Below are 12,961 nucleotides of genomic sequence, written 5' to 3' on the forward strand. Positions count from 1 at the left end.
GTAATCCAGCTAAAAAAATGGCCTGGCTTAGCTTATGGTTAAGCCTAGGAAGCGAAGCATACCGCCGGCGGAGGCTGCGCGTCCTCAAGCGAGCGCACGAGTTGAGCCCCAGCTTTCACAGCTGTTGTGACGTCATATCACGTGGTGCGCCGATGTAGGTCAAGTGGTAGCTACGCGGCCACGCGCGGCGCAGCAAGGAAGAGCTCGGTTGTGCGGCTAGTATGCTTCGCATAAAAAGAAACTTGATCGGTTTCGTTCGTCAACGATTGTACACGCAATGACTGTGCAAGGCCTTCTGGTTCGCTCTGAGTGTCAACTATAGCTGCATGCGCTGGGCAACTGCCTTATGAGCGCCAAAGGAGCCATGAGCATCACACGGCACAGTGCGGAGCACACCCCATTTAGCGGGCTCTCTTGCGCATGCAGGCTGAGTCACCGTCTGCAGACGACTCTCCTCGGGTGGACCGCACCTTTCACCTCTCCCAAATCACCCATTACACCAACACTGACGACGTAAGTATAAAGTGTGCTTTGTTTTCCTGGGATCATATGGGTTTCACAGGGGAAAAGCCAGTAGCAAATATCATGCAGAACTTTTTGCTGGGCTAGTTGTTCCATTCTGATATACGTGAAACAGCGCGAAATAAGACGTCCGAAGGCGAAACGAAGAAGGGACAGGAAAGAACGCTGAAATGACAACTGAATTTTATTGAGCGAAACTCGCACAATATATAGGAATGCAGTGGCAAAGATAATCAGATGCAGTCAACGTCACATGATGTAAAGAGCCGTAAAAGCGATGAAAACATAACGGGGTGATAAAGCTAAAAGTCAACTGAATCTCAAAAGGGATGGTAACAAAATGAAAAAAAAGTGCACTTGATGACTATAAACAGTTAATGCCACATGGTGTAAAGAGCCATAAAAACCGATAAAACATCAATAGCAGGTAACAAGGGTAAAACCGATAAAAACTGACGAAATGGAATTGTGGAAAGAATATAAACTGACTGAATGGGACAACGTGTGGCTAAAAAAAGTGCACAGACCTTAACAATAAAACGATGAAACAGTGACTCTCAAAGATTGAAACACGCGCAGTCAACAATAAAAATTTAGCAATGTTGTTCCATAAAGGCAAGTTCACTCCCGTACAATGATTTTGAAGCTTCGCTGACACATTCCAAGCCCTTTCTTCTCATAAAGAAGGCTTCCTTCAACTCCCGGGCTACGCTGTCTCTACTCCAATCAAGAACAACAGTTTCGCGTAAACGAGGCATGCATTTACATTCTTTGCAATGAAGTGCTAGATTAGAGCCAGTGCCTTTTTCAAGTGAGCGCTCTTGTTCCCTTAAACGTTCGTTCAAGCACCTTCCGGTTTGTCCGATATAAACTTTGTCGCATGTAAGCGGAATCTGGTAAATCACCCCTTCCCTACATCTGACGAACATGTTGGCAAGCTTTACGCCACAGGTTTGGTCTCTTGGTTTTTCATTATTAATCCTATGACACAACTTAGCTATAGCTTGCAAGCGGCATGAAAGACTACGGGAATCTCATATTTATTGGCAACCTTTTTCAAATTATGTGCTACCCGGTGGGAATACGGGATAACGGCTGGTCTCACCCTCCTGTTGTTTTCCTGAGTTCTTGCCTTTAACTTTCTGAAGCAAAGCTTCAGTCACTGCCGAAATCACTGTCTGCGGAAAACCTGCCTGTAGTAACCGCGCGGTCGGCAGTTGGAAGCTTTCTTGCATGCAATGCTCACATGATTTCATTAGTGCAGATCCTAATCCTGATGTGGCTATGGCTCGTTTCACGGTGTTAGAGTGAGCTGACTCGTAGGACAACAGCTCTTTTTGACTTCCAGGTTTGTACATCCAACAGAATCTTTCTCGTTCCAAGGAGAGTTCTAATTAAGTCCAAAAACTTTAACTTGTTTTTTTTTTGTGGCAATTCAGAAGTATATTCGAAACCATGGCTAAGTTCTTTAAACGCATCTAGAATTTAATTTGCAGTGGCTGTGGAGAGCACGGTCCTGTGGAGGGCACGGCCATTTCTTGTCTCTTTCCTCAAAAAGAGGGAGCCAGCGCGGTTTTCCAAAACAAATTTTCTTGCTTGATAAGGAGCCTCTCTATATCATGAATCTTCTATTACACTCTATTACATGAATATTCATCACTTGCATTGAATGCGCCACCTGATGCATTTCGTCAAAGCCTACGTAAAACTCAAGTACGCATTGAGCTGGGATTAGCTGGTTTCAGTTGGAAACCAGCTGGTCCCCGTTTGCCACCCAGTGTGGAGCTATTTGGGAGAGACTGGTCTCAGTTGGGGGGCACTGGGAAGTAAATGGTCCCATTTGGAAGCCAACTGGGAAACAACTCGTTCCAGTTAGGGGCAACTGGGAGGCAGCAGCTTCCATTTGGGAGCCAACTGGGAAGCAGAGCTCGCCGAGTTGAATGAACCATGCTCTTTTCTCTCACAATGGTAGTCGACAAGTGATCAACGCGCCCGAAAACCGGTTCTTCCCTGCGGCTGGGTCTCGATCGCCGTGGCCGGTTTCCTGGCGACCGTGGTGGGCGCGCTGATCGCCCTGGCCCTCACCCACATGCGGAGCAGCTACAAGCAGGTGCTGTACCAGAGGTCCAGAGAAGCGCCAAACTACACTACGGCCGCCGACGACGCCATAGTGCCCGAAGCTGTCACCTCGCTGGAAGGCGAGGATGTGTCGGGCCGCGACGACTACTCCGTCAACGAAGTCATCAACGACACCCAAGCCGTCATGTTCGTGCTCAACGTGGACTAGTCGGCCGCTCACCACCGTGCGGACTACTTATCAGTGACCGTGTCAAGACTGCACGCATCGTTAATCGCGAATGCAAATGGTAGTAAACGAGATAATGTACCATATGTGCGCTTCGGCGCCTTGAGCTTGTCGTCGATTTTGTGATGCCTTTGTCCGCAGAGCTCTTCGTCATTGGCGTGCCACCTTTGGCGTTGACATAAACTGCTCAGGGACCGCAGGTGGCTGACCATACCAAATCGCACAGCTCGTAGGTGGCGCTACCGTCTGTTAATAATCCCTATTGAAAAAGTTCGGTTTTTCGAGTTTAATGTTCCGAAGCGATCCGGGCTATGAGGGACGTACGCCATAGTGGAGGACCGCGGATAATTTGGACTATCTGGGTTCTAGTGCATTGACATCGCATAGTACACGGGCCTCTAGCATTTCACCTCCATTGAAATGCGACCGCCGCGGCCCTGATCGATATTGTGTAAGAAAAAGGCTACACCTTCTCCTCAGGGGCACCAGGAAGAGACACGAAAGAAGGTCGTGTCCATCCCGTATCTGCACGGTGTCTTTCATCGTCCAAAAAAGATCGCAGCGGGACACAATGTACAGATGGTGTTCTCCGCTCATAAAGTTTGGAAAGTGTGTGCTGCAATGAACAAGAAGCTGGGACTGGCCTCTTCCAGAAAGGAAGTTCAAAGGTGCACTGTGTCGTTCATTAGTTTCAGAAAAGGGGTGGTGTGTAGGATTCCTTTGTCATGCGGAAAGACACACTATGGTCGAACGGCTAGGTGCAGAAACGTCAGATTGAAAGGGCACGAAAATTCCCTTGACAAGAAAAAATCCCCTTCTAACCTCGTGCTGCACTGCTACGAATGCAAAGAACATGAAGATCATCCTTGCCTGCCGGACTTGCATAATACGTCAGTGGCATGCAAGAGTATAGTAACCAGATAGGTAGGGACAAATTTCAAAGGATATTGCATTGCTAAGAACTCTGCAGACATGTGTGTGGCAAAACCATCTGTTGTTTTACACAGAAACAAGACAGAGTTCATTGATAAGTGCCTTTCCTCTCCAGTGTAATCTTGATGTTTCTCTGTTTTGTGGTGGTCCTAAAGATCGACTACATCCAACTCGCCCAATACAGCGTACTGGCAAATTTAAAGCACGAACAATTTGGCTGGAAGCGATGTTTTCTTGTCGGGCTCAGCCCAAATTTTCGGAAACTCAGTACCTTAAGGAAACTTCAACAACTTACTAGTCTATGAACACGGAGCAAATTTTTATGCTGAAAAAGTGTTCATGTCTACAAAAAGAAAATGTCTGTTCCCAAGCAACCACAGATATCCGTCGGACGTACGAGCTAGATCCGAACGTCCTTTGCCGAGATCGGACGTCCATCGGACGTACGAACACAATCCGATTTCGGATATCCGTATTCGTACATCCGCCGGACGTACGGACAGTGTCCACTTTTGTATATCCGCATGAGAGACGAGGTGTACGTCCGAAGGATGTAAGGCCGAGTATTTTCCCAGGCCATGAGAATGGACGTTTTTTATTTCACAGAAAATTCGCGTCTTTCGTGTATGTATACTGTTTTATTTGCATCAGTTGGAGAGTTTGACGCGAAGATGTTTGTAAATTGGTGCGATTCCACTCCTACCTGCAGTGCAAGAGCCGCCAACGAGCTAAATTTATCTAAGAGGAGAAGGAGGTGTTGCAGAATTTTGCAAGAACTCAATGACTAGTTTTATATTTGTAAAACTTCTCCAAATTAGTGCAGTTGTGAGACAGCTAAACTTTCCATTGAAACCATTCGTAAGAATCAAAATCCCGTGCATTCTGCTATCACCATATCATCATAGATGTCAGTTCGCGGTCAGTCCAATCCAATCCATCAGTACGGCTCCGTAGCGCTGTTGTTGATTTGTCGCGTAGTGTTGTCGCGCAGAGCTTTATAGCTCTTTTATTATAATGTGTGGCTTTGTTCGGTCTGTGGACGAAAGTAGTATGTAACTTAAGCAATTCGAAAGATACGAGGAGCGCCTGAAGGTCTTCTGAAACACCGGAATCCCGTACTGCGTCGACCTTGGTTTAAAGAAGGCTTAGTGCACATGTGATTGCCTACGAAGGTATGTATCCAGTACACTTCTTGGAACTTGCTTCTAGGACAATGCAGCATGCTCATATAACATTCGTTCACAGGACAGTGGGAGCAGTAAGCGCGAGGAGATGGCTTCCATAAGTGTGTACTGTTCTCACACTTTCGGGAGCCTACATCACACAGCTGCGGGAGCCTTCAACTCGCGCGGCTAATTCCCACTCCTCTTCAAAGTTGCGGGACGGAGTATTTTCGCATCTTGGTAATTTTTAAGGCATTGCTAGTTTCACTGTGCCTGTGTAAAGAGTGACAACGCGCGAAAGGCAGACCATAGGAAGCACGTGTAGTTCGCAGTGGTTCGCAACGGAAGCTTTGCGGCTTTCTGTGCACAGTCGCGTACAGTGCTGCGCAGGTTAGTGCCCTAAGGCCCATGAGAATACATAAAGAACAGGTACATTGTCAAATGTGGTGTGGAAAAGTGAGAGCTGTTATTGCCTTATACTCATTGAGGTGTTTGTTAAAGTGCATTGTCTGTTATACTTGCAGTACTTCTATTAATTGGTTCCAGTGTTTTTAACTTGGGCTGCTGCATTGTGCCATTTGTTTCACATGACTGATGTTTGCCGCATTCTTTTTTATTTCAGAAATCCTGTGGGTGGGAAGATTACGGATGTGTGTCCCAAGCTTGCCACATTTGAAGAGTCACATTTAAGAAATTTTCCGAATATAACCCATTGCTCTGCTGATGTATCATCAACCACAATAAAATATGCGTGCTATGAATCAAATTGTTTTTGGTTTTATTGCATTGCGCGGAGTGAATAAAGCACGCATGCACCATATATGCGAATATTCGAGAAAGATCCGCCAGTGGACGTACTCAACTGGACGTCCGTCGTCGGGCGAACCGTATACCTTTGGCCACCTTTCGGACGGCCGACGGACGTCTACCGGCTGTTTGCGGATGTTCAGCGGACGTACAGAACATCCGAAACAGACCTCTGTCGGCCGTCCGAAGGATATCGGTGGTTGCTTGGGTTCATAATACAATTTTGTAATCGCTGTGTAAAAAATAATCATATGAATCGAACTGGAATCGATCCAAAATCGTGCAGCTCGGTTCATCACTTCATGTTACTCGAGAGAAGCCAGTGTCACCGCCCTCAAGCAGTCCCTCCGTCTCTCAACACCAGAATCACGCTGTGTCGTTTCCCGCCTATGCTTACTTCATGAATTTATAACACAAGATCACGGCACCCTCTATTAACCGCCCCACTACGACCGTCTTCCCGGCTCAGTCACGGTAACCCGATAGCACGTACGCATCAGTGGCCACACGTCTGCTTGCAATTTTTCCCAACGCAATAGCACTCTGGAATTCATTGCCTAACGACATCGCTTCATGCACTGATCACAAAACATTCAGCGAGAAAATAAAAATTCACCTTCTATAGATTTTGATCGCTTCTGCGAACTTTTTAGCGAATATTGTTTAATATATCTTTGAAGAGTGGTTTATCGCCTGCTGGTAAACACTGACATTATTACAGCCCCTGTTATGTTTGTTTGTTTTTTGTTATGCATGTTCACATCACTTTCGTCGTTGTAAACCAATATGTCCCCCTTTATGTAATGCCTTCGGGCCTCTAAGGAAACAATAAATGAAATGAAATGAAATTTAATGTGACAAAAAAATGCTGATTTCTAAATTTAGTTCCATGCCCCTTCCTAAAACAAAAATCGCATCTGGCATGAAAATTGCTCTGCATCACATTAGCATTAGTTACGAATATGGGCATGGGCCAAGCAGGGGCAGGCTTATGGGTCACTCTTGGAGGAGGTGGTTTGGGGGGAGAATCCCATTTGTACCATGTATTTATGGGACCTTTTTTGTCTAAAAAAGAGGGTTCAGTTTGGTTTGCCTATGTAAAATTGCTTGCTTGGGAAAGAGTTTCCTGCCCATCCCGGCATAAATCCACCCCTAGAGCCCAGTTTATGTGAACAGCGGCAGTTATGGCAATTTTGGGCATCAACAGCACCCTTTAGCCCAGATCACTTCCACCTTCTAAAATATTGTGTGAACTGTGGCAGAGACCATCCCGCTTATTCTTGTTCATGTTTACTGTAGGAAAAAAAAAAGACAATACAACGAGGCTGAAAGTCGGAGAAAACACATGACACTGTCTTCAAAAATGTGCCTCTCGTGATGTGTTGATATGTATAGAATAATAAAGTGGAACAGGGAGTCGCAATTTTATTGAGATGAGTACCGAAGCACTTTTGGTTATCACTCTGGCATTGATAAAGGGGATGGAATTTAAATTAAGGACAGTGCAGTCAGCATGGAAAGTAAAATGACAGAAAAATTACGAGGAACTTTAGCGGCTAAAGTGGTGAAAGGCGAAAGCCTGAGTGCTGCATTCTGCTACGCGATTGTTCACTTCACATTCTGTTGGTGCATTAATTAACTGCCAACTAATGACACTTAATCTTCGTCTTTAGGAGTGGAACGCGACAGCGTGTTGTAGCGCAGGCAGTCCACGGAACGCCACCACCCGTTCGGTGCGATGCGTTGCCCTTTGAACGCAACGCTTTTTGAGGAAAGGAAAAGGCGCTGTAATTCTCTGTCATCTCGGTGGACACCTGGACCGCACCGTACAGGAAGGGAGGACGTGGAGTGAAAGAAGAAAGAGGGGCCGCAATGAAGAAAATGAAAATTGTATTTCAGGAAAGGAAATTACGCAGTAAATGTCTCACATATCTCGGTGGGCACCAGCCGAAAATTGTGTCATCTTATTGGGGTTTACCGTCCCAAAGCGACTCAGGCTATGAGGGGCGCCGTAGTGAAGGGCTCCGGAAATTTCGACCACCTGGGGTTCTTTAACGTGCACTTACATCTCACAGTACATGGGACTCTAGAATTTCGCTTACATCGAAGTTCAGCCGTCACGGCCGGGATCGAACCCGCGTCTTTCGGGCCAGCAGCCGAGCACCATAACCACTGAGCCATCGCGGCGGTCGTGGTCGCCGAGCACGTTGAAATCAATGCACGCAACAACGAGAGTTTTGCAGCGAATTCCACCTGAGATATGAGCGAACAGCACCAACGTCAGCTTGTGATCACGATCAAAAACAAACTCGAGCAGTTGAGAAAAGTACGCCTACGCCGCACCGCAAATGCTACGCCGCGGCCGTCTGTTACCGCCCGGTTTGCAAGCAGCAACTACAACGCCGTTGCTAAGCTGCCCGGACAAGATGGCCTCCTGATTGTGGAAAAACCACATGATTTCTGAACGAAAAAATGTAGCGTTGAAACAGGACACAGAAAGATGAGGACAGGACCGGGAGGGGGGTTTTTTCGTTCAGATTATGTATGACCAGCTGGCCCCCACAGTGTACTCTGTTAAATCACATGATTTCCTCCACACTTTTCTCCCAGGGTGTTGTGTGGAAAGGGCCTCTCCTCTTTGTTTTCTTTCCTCCATGCATTCATCTATCCATCCATCTTAGCCAAGCCCAGCGTCGAGCCAAGCCACATACAAATTTTTTCGCGCTTTGTTCCCGCGTAGTTGTTGGTGCCGGGTCGGCCGCGGCAACTGATCACTTTTCCACGTCTACCACTCTACTAACTCTACCTTCAGGGCCTTTTCGTTCCACATAAGTGCGGAGGCAAAATGCAAGTGCCATCACCGCCGGACACCCTCTCTGGTGCCGACATTCCACGACATGCTCGGCAAATCAACGTGCTGTCACATGGCGATGCGGTGAGTGCAGTGACCATCTCGAGGCCCACCAAGTTCGTCTACACGGGTGGCAAGGGCTGTGTTAAGATCTGGGACATCAGCCAACCTACATACAAGTACCCTGTTGCTCAGCTGGACTGCCTGCAAAGAGACTACTACATCCGCTCTTGCAAGCTGTTGCCGGATGGACGGACACTTATTGTTGGTGGCGAAGCCAGCACTATCTACATCTGGGATCTAGTAGCGCCAGCCCCATGCATCAAGGCAAAGCTGACTTCAAGAGCTTCGGCGTGTTATGCCCTGGCCGTCTGCCCTGTCTCCAAGCTGTGCTTCAGCTGCTGCTCGGATGGGAGCATTGCTGTGTGGGACTTGCGCAATCAGACACCTGTCAGGAAGTTCCAGGGCCACACAGGCGGTGCGACCTGCATCGACATCTCGAGCGACGGCACGAAGCTCTTCACTGGTGGCCTGGACAACACTGTGTGCACCTGGGATCTCCTAGAGGGGCGGAAACTACAGCAGCACAACTGCAGGTCGCAAGTCTTCTCACTGGGCTACTGCCCCACGGGAAAGTGGCTTGCTGTTGGAATGGAGGACAGCAGTGTGCAGGTTATGCACTGCAGCAAGCCAGACAGGTACCGGCTACACCTGCACGAGAGCTCCGTGATGTCGATCAAGTTCGCCTCGAGTGGCAAGTGGTTTGTCTCCACGGGCAAAGACAAGCTGCTCAGTGGCTGGAGGATGTTCTATGGAGCCTCCGTCTTTCAGTCCAAGGAGTCCTCGTCAGTGTTGAGCTGCGATATCACCTCTGATGACAAATACCTGGTCACTGGCTCGGAAGACAAGGCCACTATGTATGAAGTGTTCTACTGATTGCCCACTGAACCTTGTTGTTCTTAGTGTACTGGTCAGCACAGCCAGGGCTGTACACCGTGTACAAAGCAGAGGTTTCTTCTCTGCACCTTTTCTTTGCTGTGGCAAGAAACTATTATGAGCTTGCTGTTACTGCTGTTAGCACTGAACCCGAGAATCTCTGCATTTATTGTTAACATCTCGAAGACTACACTGTTGGTTTCAAGGCAGCGCATGTGCTGCTGCCAGTTCTGCATATTACAGCCATTGTGATCATGACCACTTCACTGTTCTACAGCACTGACATTGACGCCAACGGCTGAAGTCACAGAATAAAGTGCTTAGTAGTTTTTCAGCGATTAGGGGCCTGTGATATCCATTTATTTATTTTTTTTCAATTTTTACCCCGCTTAGCCCGAAGGCGCTACAGCAGGGGGTTGCAATGATGAAAAGAACACATCTTCACTCATACAGCACACTTGCTGGCCTGAAAGGCGATTCCATTCACTGATAGAACGTAGAAAAAATGAATTTGCATACATGTTAGTTCTGGTACGGTATTCCAAAATCTTAAAGAAAATGATCAATACGAGAAGAGACGTAATGGGGCCTGTGTAAATGTTTTTCCTTTTGAATGCCGGTTTTATGAAATATTTGGTGCAGCAATTTAAGGCGCATTTTTCTTCTTCGAGAAGACAGACTTTCCTACCCTAATTCGTTTTTCATGTCGGTGCAGCTATCACCTCTGGAGTATCGACGTAGGACAAACCTTGCAGCTCTGTTTTGGATTTTTCCAAGCTCATTGCTCAGTGTTATTTGCCATGGGTCCCACACCGCACATGCGTATTCGAGCATGTGTCAAACGTATGTGAAAAAAGCAGTTGATTTTAGGTGAGGCGGGCCCAGATTTCGTTCTAAAAAGTCTAGGGTCTTTGCAAAGCCTTCGCGACCACCGTGTCAATATGAGCATTCCAAGAACAATCTGCCGAGAATGTTGCACCGAAATATTTATACTGTTATTTTTGCATCAATGTATTGTTGTTGATGGTGTACTGAGATGTTAACTTCATTTTTTTACGTGTGAAGGTAATGTGAACACACTTTTTGGTGTTTAACTTCATTCTCCATCTCGAGCACCATTTAAGAACACATGATAAATCACTTTGTAACTAGGCATCATCACATTCATTTCTAATTCTTCCGTATAAAACACAATCATCGGCAAACAACCATATATTAGAACCGATCCTGAACAGATGTTGTTTATGTAAACTAAAAAGAAAAGTGGCCCCAGAACTGAGCCCTGTGGGACACCCGATGTAACGTCTACAAAACTGGATTGCTTACCATTCAATAACTCGCACTGTCGGCGAGGCGATAGATAGTTTTCGATGCAGGTAAGAACAGTGCGGTCAATATTTAGTGTGACAAGTTTACTTAAAAGCAAAGAGTGGGAAACAGTTTGAAACGCTTTGAGAAAGTCCGCGAAAAGGCAATCTATTTGTCCGCCAGCTTCTGGCAATGTGACAGCATCATTAATGCAAAGTCTTTTGTCGCCGTGTCTCTCACATCTTGCCTTAATTCAGGTTAATAAGGTGCATATTTGTGGGCATTATGTGCTTCAGTATGGTGCCTGGACAATAACTTTACATTTGGCAACTTCTCGTAGCTAGAGAGTGATGTGGAGCTCTTTGAATGTAAAATCTCTGAAACTCCTCGTGGGGTCCACGCATTGAAATTTGGTGCTCTGATTAGGCCGAAGCATGGAGGCTGGTTAACTCTTGGGACATCTGTGGGCATTCGAAATAAATGTGCACAAGTCTTAAACTCCGAGTGTATTGATAACCGCACTGGTGCCTGGCAACAATTTTTAAAAGATTACCGTTTCTCGTCTGCAGTAGACAGAATTGATCGAACACGTGTTTGCATTGGTGTTTTGGGTCTGCAAATTTTCTCATCATTTCTCTGGCAGCAACAGTCAAGGGGTGCTAACATGGTAAAGTTAAAACGAGCTTTTATTCGGTTGAACAGGCAGAAGGCATGGATTTCATGTGCAGATGTTATGAGCTAAGTGCACTACTAGACAGGGTTGACAGAGAAAACATACTAGTGTCGCGTGTGGATGCCATGGAAAGGCATTTCGAAGCGGAGACTGCAGAAAACCAAAACCTCTGGGAAAGGGTGGAAGAAATGGCGACTACTGCCATCGTAAACGACAGTGGCGGATGTGCTTGTGAGAACACGTGCATGGTAGACATGGTAGAGACAGCATACAGAAAATGGGTCAGGGAGCCTAGATCACGAAGAGATATATGCAGAAGTGACTCTGAAGGAAGGGAGTGATAACAAATAGATGAACTGTGAAAAGTTGAGAAATGAGGTCAATATCGGAGCGAGGAGTGGGAAAGTACAAAGCCACAGTTGTAGTGATAACAGCAGCGAGCTGATGGAGCAGTCGAAGAGAGTACAAAGGTGCTTATCACCGGTGACTCGAACACATTATGCTAGAAATATAATGGAGTGGGTAAAGGGAGATCAATGAGAAGATAGATAGATAGATAGATAGATAGATAGATAGATAGATAGATACAGAGAGAGGGGAAAGGCAGCGATGTTAACCAGAAAGGATTCCGGTTGGCTACCCTGCACTGGGGAAGGGAATGAGGGGATTAAAAAGGTAAGAGAGGAGGAATGGGAAACACAGCCACAATCTGTCAATCAAGGCAGTCTCTCTCAAAAAACAAAACAGTGCCTTGTAAGCCTTGATGGCAGTCTACTGTTGTGGCCACGGACCGAGGATCTTGGCCTCTGTGAAAGGGCGAGGATCCAGGCGGTCCAGAGCACAACGCAGCTTACGTCTTTCGTTCACGAAGACAGGGCACTCACACAAGAGATGAGTGATTGTCTCTTCACAGGCACAGTTTGCATAAGAAGGGCTGTCGGTCATCGCAATCTAGAAAGCATACTTATTTGGGAAGGCAACACTGAGCCATAGAGGGAACAGTAATGTTGCTTCGCAACACACTATATCACAAGGAAGATAAAAGAGTGGAAGTCTGTATTTAAACTCGGAGGACAATAAATACGGGGCTGCAAGAGACAAAAAAGCAAACTGTCTGATAACGTTACAGGCTTTTAAGCTGGTAACGATAGTGCCAGGACTAAATGATGTAGTTGAATGATAAGCACAAAGAGTTGAGGATATGAGGGCAATAGCACCGCAGGTGAAAGCTGCTGTGTGCGCAGTGCTGGAGCTGCGAGGACAGAAAAGAGAAGCCAAGCAGGTCCACATGTTTGCTAATAGGGAGATCAGGAAGTCAGGCCAAGAGAAGGGGTTTGAAATGGCAGAAATAAGCAGGGAACGCAAGAACAGGCTTTGGCAGACTCTCGAAATTGCATTCACTTAGTATAAGGGTGGGGGCTGAGATAGGCTGGCACCTGGCGGGTCGTCCAGTAGTGTTTTTC

At 46.6% G+C, this 12,961-nt stretch overlaps 2 protein-coding genes and 1 long non-coding RNA gene across 3 annotated transcripts; all 3 read left to right on the forward strand.

The window, feature by feature from the left end:
- Nucleotides 1-223: 223 nt before the first annotated feature.
- On the forward strand, nucleotides 224-2,827 carry LOC149360028 (uncharacterized). Its single transcript, XM_089569180.1, has 2 exons — nucleotides 224-513; nucleotides 2,495-2,827. Exons 1-2 carry the CDS (start codon nucleotides 421-423, stop codon nucleotides 2,807-2,809), a joined length of 408 nt encoding a protein of 135 aa, XP_089425306.1. The 5' UTR covers nucleotides 224-420; the 3' UTR covers nucleotides 2,810-2,827.
- Nucleotides 2,828-4,575: 1,748 nt separating this feature from the next.
- LOC149360029 (uncharacterized) lies at nucleotides 4,576-5,689 on the forward strand. The gene is made up of 2 exons (XR_016288306.1): nucleotides 4,576-4,932; nucleotides 5,546-5,689. It is a non-coding gene; the product is annotated as an uncharacterized LOC149360029 (long non-coding RNA).
- A 2,605-nt stretch (nucleotides 5,690-8,294) lies between these two features.
- Nucleotides 8,295-9,855, forward strand: LOC149360030 (transducin-like enhancer protein 4). The gene has a single exon (XM_089569181.1). The coding sequence runs from the start codon at nucleotides 8,576-8,578 to the stop codon at nucleotides 9,515-9,517; it is 942 nt and encodes a 313-aa protein (XP_089425307.1). The 5' UTR covers nucleotides 8,295-8,575; the 3' UTR covers nucleotides 9,518-9,855.
- Nucleotides 9,856-12,961: the final 3,106 nt, after the last annotated feature.

Source organism: Amblyomma mixtum, chromosome 2 (assembly GCF_055824585.1).
Source record: "Amblyomma mixtum isolate Tamu chromosome 2, ASM5582458v1, whole genome shotgun sequence".
Taxonomy (NCBI): Eukaryota; Metazoa; Arthropoda; class Arachnida; order Ixodida; family Ixodidae; genus Amblyomma; species Amblyomma mixtum.